Raw genomic sequence first — 17,618 nt, forward strand, 5'->3', positions numbered from 1 at the left:
AGGTAGAGGACAATCGGACAAGGAATTTTAGGTAAGACGACGTCCGATTATTTTTCGAATCTTTCCTATCTCTGTCGAATCAAAATATAGGAATCTACAATATATTTATTTATATAAAGAATTATTAGCATGAAGGCGTATTATTATTATTAATTATATAAATATATATATTTATAAAACGCCAATGTATATGAATGTTATTATTTTAACCAATAGTATTCAATGCATAACCACACATTAGTAGATTAGTGAAGTTGATTCTGCTGATCAATAATAACTCCTTGGAAAGTTGATACGGTATACCGTAAGCTTTCTGCCGCGATAAAATAATGCCATCCCATCTCAAAACAACCCACGAGCCTCGAGCGCATGCTATTAGGACTTAACGCCAAGAAAATCAAGAGTATTTCCAAGGAGTGTAAGATCAAGCAACGAGACCACCTATAAAGATCTACAAATTATTTTTTGTGCAGGGTTAATGAAACACTCCGCCTACCCCAATAATATGTTACGAGCAAGTAATTCATAATGATACAGAAAATTTAAGAAATTATATTTCTTTCCTTTTTCTTTAAGAAATGATTTTTTGTTGTTATTATTAATAAATGTACATTGTAAATGACAAAGAAAAAGTTATTATTCGTAACACCTGTCTTCTCGCTTTCCTGTATCTATAGGAGTGATTCTTTAAAAAAGACGGAAGTGTGTAACAGAAAGTCAAATAGAGCGCGCTTCCGCGCTATTTGACTGAACCTTAGCGCGCGCGTTGCTATATAATTGTCGGATGGTACGTACTCAATTTCCGAGAGGATTTAATATTAATATTGTTTATTAGTTATTACCAAGGTGAGACGTCACATGTCACACATCATATGCGACTTCTGTAATGCTCATTTCCCAATCTTCTTTTTGTTCTTCATTTGACAAGTATAAAGTATAATTAATCATAATTTCAAAACTAATTTGATTATCTCTTATAGTTCTGGAAATTAAAAAATTAAATCCTGTAAATCGAAACAAGGACGCTTTATTTTAGTACTTTAATAATACAATATTTAAGATTTTATGTTAAACGAAACGAAACGAAAGAATGAAACGTCTATTTGTCATTGACCTAGGACAGTGTGACGTCTTTAATCAGCTGTTTATCTGTCATTTCTCAGGTTTCCACTATCAATGTCAAATTAAAGGTGTTAGAATACAAAAATAATTTATAAATAAAGAACACCTTATTACCATGTGAAATAAACTTGTTATTACACAAAAAAAATACTGAGACATCATGGCAGCTATAGATCTTCCCTATGAGGTATGTATTTAATCATAATTTTACTTCCGCAATTGCAAATATCCAATTTTCTTTGTTTGTACTTTGTGTTATAGTTATCAATTTTTCACGTGATCAAACATAATCGTAAATGATAAACGAACAATATTTTTAGGACCAGATTGGTTTTATAAGAAAAACTAAAGACAATAACAACAACAAATAAGTATTCATTAATTATTTAACTTGTTATGCAATTGAAATAATAACGTTTTATAATAAAACGTCTTTATTGAGTAGGTATTACAAAAAAATATTAATTAGTAACAGTTTATGTTTTAAATGTAAATTTATTTTGAATGTATATTAAAAAAATTACATACAAAAATTTCCTTTTACAGGTTCTAGTGTATCTTTTTAAATATTTACCAACTTCTGATCGGAAAGCTGCCAGCGAAACATGTCATGCATGGTATCAAGCTGCTAATGATTATTGTTTTCTAAAAAACAAAACAATTGTACTTTACAAAACTGATCTAAATGGGGAAACAACACCACTTCAAATAATTGAAAATTCTATAACACCTTATTTTAATTTTTTATTCAGTGAAGTAGAAATATCACAAAAATTAAATGGATTCTGGGACAAAATAGGGGAAAATATTAAAAGTTTGACTATTAGAAAATGTGATATACATGAAAAAGTAATAGATAACATCTTACACCAATGTAATTCTCTTGAAACATTAAATATTCAAAGCTGTAAAGAACTTTTTATGTCAGGCTGTCTACTAGAGAAGACTAACAGTTGGATAGCAAACAGTTTCAAAAACTTAAAAAGCCTTAGTTTATCAGAAAACAAATACATAACAGATGCATTATTTTATAGATTTGTTAAAAATGCTCCACTGTTAGAGGATTTGTGCTTATCTTTATGCCCTTTGCAATTTCATGGAGGTTTTATTAAACGATTCTATCCTAATACAAATGATATTTTTGAAAATCCATCAGAGTGTGTTTTCACATTTTATTTTGTTCTACAATTTATAGAATCTAGAGCTACGCACATAAAGAGCATGGTGTTTTCTAATACTTTAATAGATGGGTCCGCTTTGAAGTCCTTATCAGAAATTAAAAACCTGAAGTTGGAAAGTCTTCAATTAAATACCTGTGATCAGCTTACAAATGCAGGCATTATATCATTGACAACACATCAGCAAACTCTCAAAGAATTAGATATTGGTCTATGTACACGAGTTACTGACCAATCTCTAATGTATATCAGCGAAAACCTGATCAATTTAGAGTCTCTTAACATTCAAAGATGCAGAGCAGTTACTAACATGGGAATAGCTGAATTATATAAATTGAAAAAACTAAAGCGTTTAAATATCTCTCAATGTGAACTAATTACTAGAGAAGGCATTGAGAAAGGAATTTGTAAGTCAGAGAATGTTACATTACAAGAATTGGATATAAATTCCTTAAATTTAGTACAAACAGGTGTTATTATGATCTCTGAAACATTAACAAATTTGCGTTTTATAGATTTAAGTTTTTGTTTTAATGCTGTGACTGACACGTCAATTCAAGTAATTTTTAAAAATCAATTGTTTTTACACACATTAAAAATAAGTTACTGTGATAAAGTCTCAGATGCTGGTTTAACTGGCATGGGGAAAGTTGAAACAGTAGGTGATGATGAAGGACCAGTCATGTCCAATTACAATGAAGTCAGTATGCCTAATAGAATACATTTAGGTTCAAGAGCTGAAGAGGAAATTATTCGTGATGCAAGAAGAAAAAGAGATGTTATGAGAATGTGTGAAAAATTAACTTTGGATTCATACACTGGTTACTCCTTAGCTCGAATGAAATCCCTCCAAGAACTTAATATCAGTGGTTGTAACAGGATCACAGATGTTAGTTTAACATATGCCTTCTCATTTAAAGAACTTCGAAGTCTTAATTTAAGTAGATGCCAACAAATAACAGTTGATGGCATAAAACATCTAGTCAAAAACTGTCCCAGCATTGAGTATTTAAATCTAAATGACTGTTACAATTTAAAGGACGATGCTGTGATCGAGATTGTAAAAGGTTTAAAGAGGTTACAATATCTTGAATTAAGGGTAAGATTTATTTTCCATTCCATTTCGTAGAACGAGATTTTTACATTATTTATTTGAATCATACTTCCAATAATTTCCAGGGTTGTAACCAGCTAACTGATAAAACTTTGGAAGCGATAAAAGATCATTGCAAAATACTTAAAGTTTTGGATGTTCAAGGTTGTCATAGCATATCAGCAGAATTGGGATGCGCAATAGGATCTTTGCCTACGCTTCATACTGTATTGATGTCCAAACCAGGACCATATATTACTGATGGAGTGAAGAATAGAACACCGGCACCTCCCCTTTTACCGTCTTTATTACGAAAACTACGTTTGCAATAAGATGGTACAATTTTGTTATAGCAGATAGGTTTTAAACTTAAATCGCCCAAATAAAAAATTAAGATTTGTTATTGTTCTTCTTATCCAAAATCATCTGAAATTAAAGTTACATGTTAAAATTATTACAAATTATATTATATACCATCGGTTTATTATTTTACGCTTTTCATAAATTAATACAATGAAAACTAATATAAAATATTAATACGATATACAGACAAAGGTCCAACAGTGTAAGGCTTAACTATTTTAATCCAATTTCACATTCCGCGATTGAACAATTACAACTTTATGATACTTAACGCAACGGTCACAACGTTATATTTTAAACTAGCTTTGTCTTTATATCAAGCTTTTGTTATGTAAAATACTAATTTATTTGATTTGATAGATTTAATTAGGTACTATATTATAACTATTTCGCTTTTATTTTTGTATATTTAATTCGTTGTATTTTTTATGTTCTAAATATTGTATATATAATAAAATATAAAAAATGTATTTTAATTAATTTCGTGAAATATTGACATGAAATTATTTGAAGATATAGATATTGTATGAGTCGTATTTAAAGTCAACTAAGGTTTTAAAGAGATAAAGAATAATTTAAAATGAATATTGATATTATTTGAAGTTACATATCCACCGTTCGATATTATAAACCAACGATTAGAAGTGAAGTATTAGTCTTCGGCAAATTATCAGAGTTGTGAAATACCCCATTTACTAAACAATTGATTAACACTAGAAGTACAATTATTTATAATAACAATAAACTAATGTACACAACATTAAAGTACATTAGGTGTCAATTTTATTCATACTTAGGCAAAACAACTCAATGAGTTTTCGGTATCGGAATAAGTCTGTTTTAGTGTTGTTTCTCAAGGAACAATATATCATTTATTTTTTCCAATTCCAGTTTATTATAATGCTCTATTATTTGCCGATAACACTTGTAATTAGTAATATATAAATAACTAAAATAAATAATAAATAACAAACTTTTGTTATATTTTTTAGATTCCAAGCAATACAAAAAAATTAGAAAACTTAAATGTTATGTTAATTATTTTTATTCATAAATTAAAGATAATTTTCAGTATAAAAAGGATGGCTATATTGTTTTTTATATAATCTACATTTAAAATTCTGTTTTTACAGTGTTACAAGTTTACTAACAGTCGAATAACGCGAGTTGCAACTTCAGCATGGCCCGAACTCTTATGGAGTCCATAAGTTGCAAATGATACCTTTATGCCGAAATTCTTCATAAATAGAATTAATTAATAATTGTCATCTAAAATTGCTTACAACAATGTTACAGTATCAAAAAAAGGAGACTCAATTAATAAAAGACTTTTTTTTCATATATTTTATTACATTGCATTTAAAATAATTTATAAATTCATAGTTTACCTATAGATATTATATTCTATTTTGCCCTATCAATCTTTGTTCGTACTTAACACAGTTAATGTTTTAATACAATGATAGATACACTAATAGTAAAAGTTAAACACTGTCTGTCTCCTTTAACGTTAATTAGAGTTAAGAAAAACGAAAGTCGTAAGTGCAACTATATATTAATTTTAACACACTTTTTGTACAAGTAACAGTCAAACGTATATAAAACACGTTCTTATTATCATATACAATAATTCATTTTTAGAAAAAATCCAAACTTAAAACAAACCAGTGTTTTTATTTATAATTAAAATACAAATGTATATACATCTTACATACTTAATTATGAAATTAAGCTTTTAAAATATATGTTTAATAAATCTGTCAGTTCTGTTAATAATTTACAAATAACGCAACAGTTAGTAAAACATTATACATCTCAACATTAAGGTACTCATAATAAAGCCAAAAACATCATCATTGTCAGTCATTTTTCGGTTATTTTTTACCAGTTTTGTAAAACAAAATAACAACAGAATCATAATCATTGAGAACAGAATAAAAAAATGGTAAACTTTCATGTTGCTTTACATGTTATTATTTTTTTCAATATGTATCAGAACAAATACATTCAATAAAGTATAAAACATATATTTACAACAACTACAGATATTTCAGATACAAATGAGTTGAGATAATTTTAAAAAATCAATAAAATAACTGCATTGCAATCTTTAATAATTTCAAAAGCCAAACCAATAATCAATATTTTACATTATATTACTAAAAAAAAAAACTCAAAACATAAATGAGACAATTTTTTTATGATTTGTGGCATAAAATTAGGTAATACCAACAAATTTATTAATATAGTACTATCAACTAAAATAAGATATAATACATTTAAACACTATATACTATGTACAATATGTAATAACAATATAATATCAAGATAAGGATAGTTCCATCAATGCCTCCCTTAACTTATACAATGTTGAAAACAAACAGTAGTTCTTATGAAATACAATAATGATGTACAAACATTTAAAATACTATTTTAAATTTACAATGGTATTTTTGTGATGTGAAATAGTAGAATAATTCTCATGTTCAACATTAATACGGTAGGTAACTGGTAATAATTATCTTAGTTACTTGTAACCAAACTTACAAATATCAGCTTATGTAAAATATAATTTGTTCTGTAATTGTATATATTTCAGTTATATACTTAAAATATGACATGTGTGCTCGTTACAAACTGTCATGAGCTTTCAGTTACACCGTACAAAAATATCAAATACTCATCTGTTAAGGCACCAAGCGGGGCGAACATTTATAAGTTAAATCTATATATTTAAACTTATATGCTTTATATTATTTTATTTGTAATGGAAAGAACTGAATTGTTTAAACGCACACTATATTATGATTGAATTGTAGTATGATACTTTTTACACAGATAGTGTGTCTAAACTGAAAGTATTAAATGCTGAACTTCGCGTTCTAATATGACATTATTAGCATTGTTTTTTTATTATTTCAAACTATTGCTTACTAAATTGAAGTATATCATTTTAATAAAGCATATTTTATTAGTGCGTCATTTTCAAGATTATTAAAAATTACAAACAATGTAGTCCACACATTAATCGACTCAAATTAAATACGATGTTCATTTTATACTCTTATCTCTCAAAAAAAGGAAATCAGTCAAACATGTCTTCCTTTATCTTCGTAATTTATAATGCCTATGATGTTACGTTAATAATAGCTGAGTGTTGCCTCGATTACAACTAAATAGTTTATATAAATGGCAATACTAAGTCTTAGTAAAAAGCAGGACTTATTCTATTATTAAACGAAATTGTTTTATAGTTACTTTTAGATAGTAAGTTTCTTGAAAGAATAACGATAAGTATATTTAAACAATGAATGGCTATTTCTTCTTTAGATTTCTCTCATGGTCTCAGAGTGAAGAGTGGAGATCGAACTTGCACTTGAGGCGTGTTGAGTGTCGTATTGCTCGGGCTCGGAGACAAACAGGGCTCCTGAGAATTCTCGCCTTCCAAATCAGGCATATTAATATCCTCAAAGTCTGGAATATTTCCTGTATACGATATTAGCTGACTCCCCTCAGCTGAAAGTTACCCAAGAAAAAAAAAATACATTAAATTGACAACAAAGGCGCCCACTTTAACAAATTATATATGTGTAGTCAATTAACATAAAATATCTACATAAAATTATTTTTTAAGTACTTATAATTTATCAATATATAAAAAAAAATCGAAGTAAATAAATGCTTCAATAATAATCCATACAGAAACACCCTTGTTAGTCCAATAATATTATATATTCTTAATATTGAAATTCTATCTTAATATTGAAATAATTAGACGTTTAATTATTACTACTATGAATACAAGCAAATAAGATACTAATGTGACTCCATGCAAAACAAAAACATTGAATATATCTATTTTTATAGTGTGCTAATCTTCTTAGCACACCATAAGTAAACGTTTTCATACATATTTAAAAACTGTAATTTATAAAATATTAACTTAATTCCAAAACGGTTTCTCATTGTAACTTATTAAAATAATTTGACCATGTAAGAACGGAATAACCGACAAACTTTAAATAGTCCACTTACAAAACTTGCATTTGCATTTAAAATATTTTGATTACTTATTTTAAAACGATAAAAAAATATAAAGAATCCAACGAACGACGACGAAAATACGACAATTCATTTGTCACTATATCTGATATTACATAGTCCTGTATCCTAATTACTAATTTCTCGCTTATGTACAAAATATAATATTAAAAAAAAAACTTATTCACTAATAATGTTTCACAAATGTATTTGTATCTAAAACCAAAAGAGGGATGTAAGCAGACGTCTTCTATAAAACGGTAGCGGCAACGCGAATACAATAAAAACTACTAAACTTAAAATAATTAGTCTACAATTTAAACGACACCATCTAAATAAATTTACTCAAATAGCTAACATTTACAAGCGATAATAAAAACAATACAGAATATTAAGCTGAATCTACTGTAACCGTGCATATAATATCTATGACCAATACGACATATTTTAATAATATAATTAGTACCATCGTCCTCAGTGAACGGGCTCATCGCGCGAGTGTCGTCACTGCTTACATTTGAAATATCACCTTTCAGCTTCTTGGCTTTAATTAACAATAAAACAAATACATTTCATATAACAGATACCGGTATCATTTCATAGAACAATGTATAAACTATCCTTAGTATATTATTTTTTTCTTATTGAGGTAAATTACCTTAATTCTAATTTATGGTACTGATGACGTAACAGATTTCTCTCTAGAACACAGAGAATTAAAATTCAAGATTCATTTAAACTCAGATCTATTACGACATCGTTTATCCTAACATTTATAGTCGATCGTAACCCCCCAACTATAGTCACCCATTACCAAAATATCCAACATCAAATTGGAATGCACCGGTCAGCTTCCCGTATTTGAAGATGTGGTAGGTACGGGTTACTTTGCTGGCGTTGTATCGCTGCTACCGATCAGCCAATCAAAATCAATCATCGGATACTGTTTTGTTGTATCTACAATTAACATAAATGTAAAAAAAATCTGTTGACATATCGTTTCATGTTACAATAGAAGATGGCTTTTCGATGCTCTGGACGAAATCACGTTTATTTTCGAGGATCCTTTTACTTCTGAAATATTGTTCATACAATATAACGAAGTATACGAGTTTTGATAATAAATACATAGAATATTAAAATATAAATATGTTCGTTATATTTATACTAATGTTTAGGATATAAGAGAATATTAAGTAGTTACCGCATTAACTCGTTGCCGCATAGAACTCCTCTCTTGTCATTTTGTTTAAAAAAGTTCCCGTGGCATGCCATATTTTATTTTAATCTATTACTTTAACTTACCATTGTTGCAAGTTTTAGTCCGGTCGTCCGATGTATTGTAAGATAGCCCATAGAAGGGATCATCAGATCCGAAAAGCTGTAACACAAAACCATTTATCTTACGTTATGTTTGTCATTCAAATAATGCATTTGATGAATATGAAAGCGACACGTTCATATACGCAATTATGCAATTGTTATATATTCAAGAACTGGTTAATAAAATACGAAAAAATAAATTTAGAATGTTTGTGATTTTTTTTTTATTTTTAAATAAAATGATGGCAACTCATTATATTAAATACTAAATAATTTTGACAGGCTCGTATTTTATGAGGAAAAATTCTGATATTCATATAAATTTATTTATCTGGAATGCGGTTAAAATGTGAAAAACTCTCTTGCAAACAACTTAAAAGTACTTAATATTTCTCTTATTAAACATATTTATTACATTTGGTTTTGTACGGTGAGAACCTGTAGGTCCTACGCTTTCATCAATCTGAGGACAATACAGAAGTTTAATTTTATATTGTACAACATTCTATAATTTATAAATCAATAATAATAATATATTGTACCGTACGAAATAAAAATTAAAGAATCGGTTTATAAAATATTGAATCCAAGCAATTATTGTGTAAACAAAAATCGATGGCTCTACGATTGCTGTGAGTGTTAATAAGCATATTATTACTATAATACGGCAGAGCGCAGGCCCGTTATTACGTGGCCGGCCGTGGGCTCGTTATGCGACCGACGAGCGGCCGCGCGAGGCCCGACACGCGCTCTCAACACGTTGCTTGCAACGTGACTTCAACACGGGTACCAACCTAACCGCGATAAACGTCACTGTTTACTTGACGTGCGCTAGTGTGCGTGACCTGATACTAGCTTAACTAGGTACTTTAAATTATACGCGCCAAACCTATACATTCTTTACGCAATCCTTCGTACATATTGGTATATTTTATTTCGATTTTTTTTAAATATACTCACCCCTAATAATGTGTTGGTGTCCAAGGAGTAGGTATCACCTCGCAGCAGCTCTCGCAAGGAGTCCAAGTCTGTTTGCATCGTATCTAAATGATCATCAATGTCATTCCTGAAATTATATTTACATTCCTTATTTAATTCACATGAAATAAATCAGATTTATTAAATTTAATCAATCATAAATTCTATTTATTTAAGTACTGTTGAAATGAAATTATATTAACATGATTGTATGTTTCTTTGAATACTTTGTAGTCCAGTTGGGTTTATTTATTTTAAATTTTCATTTTATAAAGTAAACTGAGATTGCCCAGTGTATACAACATATGCATCTTCACTGAAGATTGCAATTTGGACAGTCACTAAGCACCGGTAAATTGTCATGCGCTTGTGTTTAAAATACATCTTATGCTGGACCATGAAAGAAAACATCATGAGTAAGCCCAGATGTGTCAGATGATATGGATATTCTGCTGCATGATCAATGGTGCAACAAGGTCCAAATATTCAACTTGAGAGGAATGCCTTTTGCTCAGTATAGAAAAAATTATAGGCCACTATCATAGTTTTTAATTCAAAAGCAGCAGTACATTAAAGATGGGTATTGAAATGTAACAGTATAAAAATTATCCAGAAACAACAACAAATTTTGCTATGCAAAGGTAACAATATCGTCACAAAAAGGATAATTTTCAATAAATATTAATAGTAAGCCGCTGTAGAAAATATTTATTCAGAATATTTATCATTTGTTACATACTTGTTTGAGTGTGATCCAAAGTGAGAAGAATATTCTTCTCTATTTTGACTGTTATCTCTTCTATACCTGAACACCAAAATCACATTTAAATCAACCTTCATTACAATGTGCAATGTTTTGTAACCTGGCAAGATAAAGAAGTCTCATGCGGTTTTCAAATAAAAGTTTTACTTACATCGTCTGTAACCTATTTGTGTTATTGTTGACAGTAGCTAATGTCATGTGATTCCAATCAAAATCATCCTGAAGTTCAGTCTTGATATCTGCTAGATTTAAACTGCATGTATTCATATTGTCCTTTGATTTTTTAGATTTCTTTCCGGTCTTGACATATTCAGATGGTTTCTCCAATTTTATATTGATCCCTCCAAGCATTTTATCTTTAGATGTGGAGACACCTTGATCAGCAAGGATGGAATCTTGTAGTGTGCTTATATCTTCTGCTACAGCAACACCAGTGTCACTCACGGAATCATCACTTGCAAATATCTCAGCTGGAAGCTTAAAATCGGCCGATGGATTCATTGCATTAAAATTACTGGGTGACAGTAGGCTTTTATTGTTTGTTGATGTATTTTTGTTACTTGTATTCCTCATCTTGGATTTAGATGTACTTGCAGATGATGCAATCACATTATTAAGCACCTGCTCCATAGCTGGCTGACCTATTGGAGATGTAGATGCCATTGTAGGGGAAGGTGATGTAACTATTGGTGTAGAATCAGGTATCCTTAAGAAGCCATTTGTATGTATTATGGGAAATGCTAATCTTGTACGATCTAGGAACATTGGAATTTATTAAATTATAATGATATCAATAAACAAGTTCTTATGTTACACACTGTTTACATAGTATTTATGACAAATCTTTTTTCCCTTTCGATGGATGAATATCACATAAATACTTAACTCACTTTTGAAATAAATGCATATAGAAAATGTTTTTAAATTAATATATTTTATATAATAAATTTGCATATAAAGCTTTTGCATGCATCTCAAATTTAAATAGCAAAAGCAATGTAAAATATAAATAAAACATACCGGATTCAGTATCCTCTCCATCTTCCATTGTAACATGGTACTGTGTTGACGTTGTCGGGTCAGTATTATTGTGAGTATTGGAAATAATTGGATTAGCCAAGTCCACAGACACAAATCCAGCAGGATCTAATGAATCTTGTGAAGCATCATTTTGTGCAATATCATCATGAGCCAGTTCATGAATAGTTGGACCATCCTCCTGTAAATCAGAGTTATTTTAATAGTCAGTAGATAACAAATAATTAAAGTTTTCTATTTGATGACAATATTCATTTAGTCATAATTTAATATAATCAAAATTATAAAACATAAAATCTAAATTAACTATTTAGAAATATAACAAACCATATTGTCTTCATTCAGATCATCCAAAACATCTTTGTCGAGTTTCATAGTTTTTAATCTATTGGGGTATGAACCATCTGATGTACAATTGTGAGCTGCACTATTTATCATTAATTGATAAGGCCTCTTTACACCAACATTGTTACTGCTGGAATTAGGAGCCCTAGTAGGTTGCACAAGGGACATCAGGAATTGTATTAACTGGAAACAATATATCATCCATAAACACAGTATTTTATCTAAGTGATCATTTTAAAAGTAAATTAACCAAAGAAAAGGCCTCACATTGTTTACAATTTGCTGTTGTTTGATATGTTTCTGTCTCAGAATTGCTACCTCTCTCCATAATGCTTCATTTTCCTGTTTCATTGCACTGAACTTTGCATCGAGACTCTCTTGTTTACCTTTCATTTGTTTCACATCTGCTAGTACTTTGTTCATTAACTCTGGCTTTAGAAGAATTTTTTCACCACTTTCATTACTAGCAACTATTGATTTAGGATTGGCAATTTTTCTCTTAATATGCTCTAAAAGATAAGCATGTCCTCTCATAAAGCATGGATGAGAAAATTCAATTTCATCCTTTTCATATCGTAGACCACCATTTTCTACAGATGTTATTTTATGAAATCCATACATATTTAACTGTCGAATAAAGCTTGCCATATTGTTGTGTTTGTAATATAGTGGTAATAATTCTCGAGCAAAGTCTGCTTGATTTTTTATCACAAATGTTTTCCCACCCTATAAAATAATATTTATATAATGTAGTTGTGACAAAAATAAAAACAAAGTTATATTATCGACTAATATAATTTCGTTTTAACCTAAATTTATATTATTAAAATATAGTACAACATACAAAAACCCTTGATGATGCAGTATGAACATTCTAACAACAAATTATCAAATGAACACACTAATTGCATACAAAAATCAATCAGATGATTTTAATTAATATTTTTGATTGACAAAATTGATTATAATTCTTTTAAATAAAGAAAAATAAATAAAGAGATAAGAAATACCTATTTTAATATATTTCAATAATTCTAAAGACCTTATGGCTATAAAGTGCTTTAATATAGAAACAAAAACAAAAAAAATATTATGACATATAGTGGAAAAGTACCTGCTGTTTATAAAAATATGAAAACAATCGGTACATGGTTATCTTTATACATTACACATTTCATAAACATGTATTAAACAGTGAAAGTACATTTAGTAAGTACGAAGTAGCTCCAGTAAAAATGTAAGCATGGTACAAAACGTGACATGTATGTATTTATTTATTAAATGGAATATTCAATGACGATCTGTCAGCTGCGTCCTCTGTTACAGGTTGTCTTTAGCGACTTTCTTACAATATGATATACAATAATATAGCAGAAACATATTCTAATTATTATATTCTACTCTAATTGCTACAATAAATCTTCAAATTCACAAATAAACACTTACAGGACTCCATGAAATCAAATGATTGGTCTCTGAATCATTAACCAATTTCCATAATTTTCCCAAAAAAGCTGGGACACTAGCCCCAATTTCCACAACGGAACGCATATTTTACAATCCAACTTATGAACAAACCGCACAATTTTGTATAAACGTCTTAAAATCTTATTTAAAATGATATTTTGTGAAAATACGTATCTATTCACGAATCGCCATTTAACTTACTAACACATATAGACATTATAGGATTGTACACATACACTGCAAAAAGAAAAAGAAACATTGACAACATTTACCAATTTTACGCAACATTGCACACAACAACTACATATCATATTGATGTACCAATATAATAGAACTTTTCAATTTTAAAGATGCATTCGATATATTTATTTTATAAGTGATAATTTACGATATCAATGGTTAAATAAATGAGTATTTTGCTTTGGTTCTATTTATTTCTTATTTAATTTATTACATGTTTTATGTATTTATTTAATCCCATATATTATATGTTTTTTGTTAAAATTTAGCGACAAACTTTATTTAAAAATTATTTGTTTTGTTAGTTAAATTAATAGATAAAAATGAAGACAAATTTATATTTGTTTTGGTCGAATACCCTCGTATTTGGAATAAAAAAAAATAATAATAAGAAGAGGCCCATTTCTTATTACATAATATATAATAACTTTGATAGACTTACAAAACAGAAATTTGATTTAGGGAAATTAATTTATTAACCTCTAGCTAAAGACACTACCACAGAGTATATTTATAATTTTATTCTGTTTCTCTTTGATACTTGTTTGTTTAATCTATGCTCTTTTAGGGTGATGGAAAAAATCAGTACCGGCAAACTAAACTTTAAAGTAGGTAATAAGTAGGTAATCGGAATTTGGAATTATAAAACGTCGAGTTAGTGGCGTGGCGAGAAATTTTAATTTTATATCCGTGACCTTTGCCTTTATTTGTTCGAATTTACAATTGAAGCGCCCGGTGACAGTGAAATTGAACGAAGGGAAGGGTTACCGCATTATCCAGTGTTAAAATAGTAGGTACTCGCTCAATATTGACTGACTCTTAGTACGCAAGTATGGAGGTATGTAATAACATTTATTAAAAAAATAATTTATGTATTTCATTTTTTTATTTTCTATTGTTAATTTTTTTTAGATTGAAGTCGTAAGCGTATCCGGCTTAAAATCGTTGGGTAAAATACATGTAAACGAAGACACTACTATTAAGGATGTAAAAGAAACAATTCATAAAAGCGTAAAAAAGTCATTATATCCTGAAAGACAATCAATAAAATTAGAGGCTAAAGGGCGATCGCTTAAAGATGAAGCCACTCTGAAATCTTTAAATATAGACAGTAATGTGAAATTATATTTACAAGATCTCGGACCACAAGTATCTTGGAAGAATGTATTCTTAGCGGAGTACGCTGGTCCATTATTGGTATATTTGTGGGTATACCAGAGACCCTGGCTGCTTTATGAAACTGACTCTGCACCAAGCAGTGTGGCCACGTATGTTATTTATAAACTATATTAATAACAGATTTAACTTGTTTTTCCTATTAACTTTGAAATTATTACATATCAATAAATAATAACAAAATGCTATCAACAACAACATATTAAATTATTTACTTAGTAATTAATGATATTGATGTTTTCAGAATTGCAGCAATTTGTTGGTCAGTTCACTATGGTAAACGCATACTTGAAACATTGTTTGTTCATCGATTCTCTCATGGCACAATGCCTCTTCGAAACTTATTCAAGAATTGTTCATATTACTGGTTGTTTACTCTATACATTGCATATCACATCAACCATCCTCTGTTCACTGCTCCATGCAATACATGTGTTTATGTCGGCTTAGCTGGATTTACAGTAAGTTTACATCCTGAGTTTAATAAAATAAATGACTAAATTGTAATATGTAGTAAACGGTTTTTGCAAATCTAAATGAAAAAAATATATATGTAAACTTTAATTATCCAACTTTTTGTGGCTTACCTTGAGGTTTAATAATGTTTAAATTTATGTTTAACTTAACAAGGTCACAAGGTAAACAATATAAAAGTATGTAAGTGTAGGAAAAAAACATAAAATAATATATATAGTTTTATAACTGTAAATAATGTTGCATAAGTAAACATAATGATGTAACTACATTACAGATTTGTGAGCTGGGTAATCTGAGTATTCACATTCTTTTGAAGAACCTTCGTCCACCAGGCACAAAAGTGAGACGAATTCCGAAACCTGATGGAAATCCTTTCTCTATACTCTTCAATTACGTTTCCTGTCCAAATTACACTTATGAATTTGGGTCATGGCTCTTCTTTACAATCATGACAAAATGTGCACCTGGTGAGTTCTACATTTTATTAATACAGAATTATATCATTTTGCAACCAATACTATCTACCTAATTAGTTATCTGTAAATTAGAAGAGAATGACAAAAAGAGATAATAAAACCTGATTCCTTTATAATTAGAACTCTCATCAAGATTATATTCTACTTTATTTCATTTACTTTACATATAAAACAGTAATCAGATAAGAGTTATTTTACATAACTTAAAGACAAAGTTGATAAAATAGACCTTTTTTAAATAATCATAAACTTCTTTACTTTATGTACGTACTAGACAATGACTTAGACTTACTTTAAATTAATTATAAAACATTTTGTACTCTATTCTATATGAACAAGTAACAACTTTTGATTCCTGGCCTTATCTTGACCTTTACTATGGTTAAATATACATCATTTATAATATTCTAAGTAGTCCAAGAGCGATTAAATTGGAATTATTTGTATTTATAAATCAAATGCTACTTTAACTTGACTTGAACTTTTTAAATTTGTTATTTATGTCAATGAGAACAAACTGTTTGACCATTTTCAGTCCTTGTTTCCTTAATAAAATATTAAATTATATTTACTAATGAATGTAGTTTTTGTATGTTTTGAACAGTCCCTAACAAAAATATACAGCCCTGTAAGAATTTAATTGGTTTGTCTGCTGTTTTTTTAATACAATGACAAATAAATTTAATTAATTTTGTTCTATGGATCTGATAATTGTATGTTTGAACAATTTGGTCTTAAACAATTAAAATTCTCAACAGTAATGTGATGTACTAATTATACTATTAGTCAATCGATGATATTATGTGTATAAATACATTATATTATATATAAAAAATAATAGTATAACACTTTGCTTATAAATACTATGTTATATTTTACAGCTGGAATATTTGCCGTGGTTGGATTATATCAGATGTCAGTATGGGCCCTCGGCAAGCATAGAAACTACAAGAAGGAATTCCCTGACTACCCTAAAGGTCGTAAAGCTATTTTGCCATTCATTCTCTAAGTAGTATGATATGTAATGGGTTACACAATTAGTGTATTAGTATTTACTACATGAGCTGAAATATAGATGAAATGTTCTTTTCAAATGATCATATGATCTTGGGGCTACAATGGGAATTTAAATATTAGTAATCAGAAATTATTTCGGTCTTCTTGGGAGGTGACAGAATTTTATTATTAAAATTATAGCTTTAATATATTATGTTAGCTTGTTTTGTTTTTGTTAGAATGGATAATTGCTTAATTCATTTGTAATATTTCAAGTTAAAATTTTGTTCAGATGTTCTAGTGTACATCATAATTTATTATTTTAAGTAAAATAAAGGCATTTATAAATTCTTTTGTAAACTGGTATTTTTATTTATATTCTGTTCTGTAAGTACTAATTACCATTATAGATTTATATTTATTTTAAATAAATGCTAAGGATTTATTACAAAATGTTATGAGGGAAATATCTCCAACAGAATTATAAAGTATTTTTTAAAATTTGCATACATATTTAGATGCTTAAAATTGAATATTTAAGA

At 28.7% G+C, this 17,618-nt stretch overlaps 3 protein-coding genes across 15 annotated transcripts; 2 read left to right on the plus strand and 1 right to left on the minus strand.

Annotated features, from left to right (window-relative positions):
• Nucleotides 1–1,132: 1,132 nt before the first annotated feature.
• Nucleotides 1,133–4,239, plus strand: LOC113398946 (F-box/LRR-repeat protein 14). The gene is made up of 3 exons (XM_026637903.2): nucleotides 1,133–1,309; nucleotides 1,669–3,399; nucleotides 3,480–4,239. Exons 1-3 carry the CDS (start codon nucleotides 1,283–1,285, stop codon nucleotides 3,723–3,725), a joined length of 2,004 nt encoding a protein of 667 aa, XP_026493688.2. The 5' UTR covers nucleotides 1,133–1,282; the 3' UTR covers nucleotides 3,726–4,239.
• A 1,056-nt stretch (nucleotides 4,240–5,295) lies between these two features.
• LOC113399001 (heat shock factor protein) lies at nucleotides 5,296–13,992 on the minus strand. Of its 13 annotated transcripts, none has more exons than XM_026637997.2 (11): nucleotides 13,691–13,992; nucleotides 12,512–12,970; nucleotides 12,227–12,427; nucleotides 11,882–12,080; nucleotides 11,013–11,502; nucleotides 10,838–10,903; nucleotides 10,081–10,186; nucleotides 9,536–9,583; nucleotides 9,103–9,178; nucleotides 8,264–8,341; nucleotides 5,296–7,272 (listed from the first exon to the last, which is right to left on the minus strand). In XM_026637997.2, the coding sequence occupies exons 1-11, from the start codon at nucleotides 13,793–13,795 to the stop codon at nucleotides 7,094–7,096; spliced, it is 2,007 nt and encodes a 668-aa protein (XP_026493782.1). In that variant the 5' UTR covers nucleotides 13,796–13,992; the 3' UTR covers nucleotides 5,296–7,093. The 13 variants fall into 13 exon arrangements, 11 of the variants coding, with proteins under 11 accessions (XP_026493782.1, XP_026493777.1, XP_026493779.1 ...); XM_026637992.2 differs by having other exon boundaries at nucleotides 11,013–11,616; nucleotides 13,691–13,991; XR_003368957.2 differs by lacking the exon at nucleotides 8,264–8,341 and adding an exon at nucleotides 8,612–8,754 and having other exon boundaries at nucleotides 7,134–7,272; nucleotides 11,013–11,616; nucleotides 13,691–13,990.
• Nucleotides 13,993–14,510: 518 nt separating this feature from the next.
• On the plus strand, nucleotides 14,511–17,436 carry LOC113398951 (probable very-long-chain enoyl-CoA reductase art-1). Its single transcript, XM_026637911.2, has 5 exons — nucleotides 14,511–14,789; nucleotides 14,864–15,219; nucleotides 15,372–15,588; nucleotides 15,879–16,071; nucleotides 16,962–17,436. The coding sequence occupies exons 1-5, from the start codon at nucleotides 14,784–14,786 to the stop codon at nucleotides 17,087–17,089; spliced, it is 900 nt and encodes a 299-aa protein (XP_026493696.2). The 5' UTR covers nucleotides 14,511–14,783; the 3' UTR covers nucleotides 17,090–17,436.
• Nucleotides 17,437–17,618: the final 182 nt, after the last annotated feature.

The sequence above is a fragment of the Vanessa tameamea genome, chromosome 2, assembly GCF_037043105.1.
Source record: "Vanessa tameamea isolate UH-Manoa-2023 chromosome 2, ilVanTame1 primary haplotype, whole genome shotgun sequence".
Lineage (NCBI taxonomy): Eukaryota > Metazoa > Arthropoda > Insecta > Lepidoptera > Nymphalidae > Vanessa > Vanessa tameamea.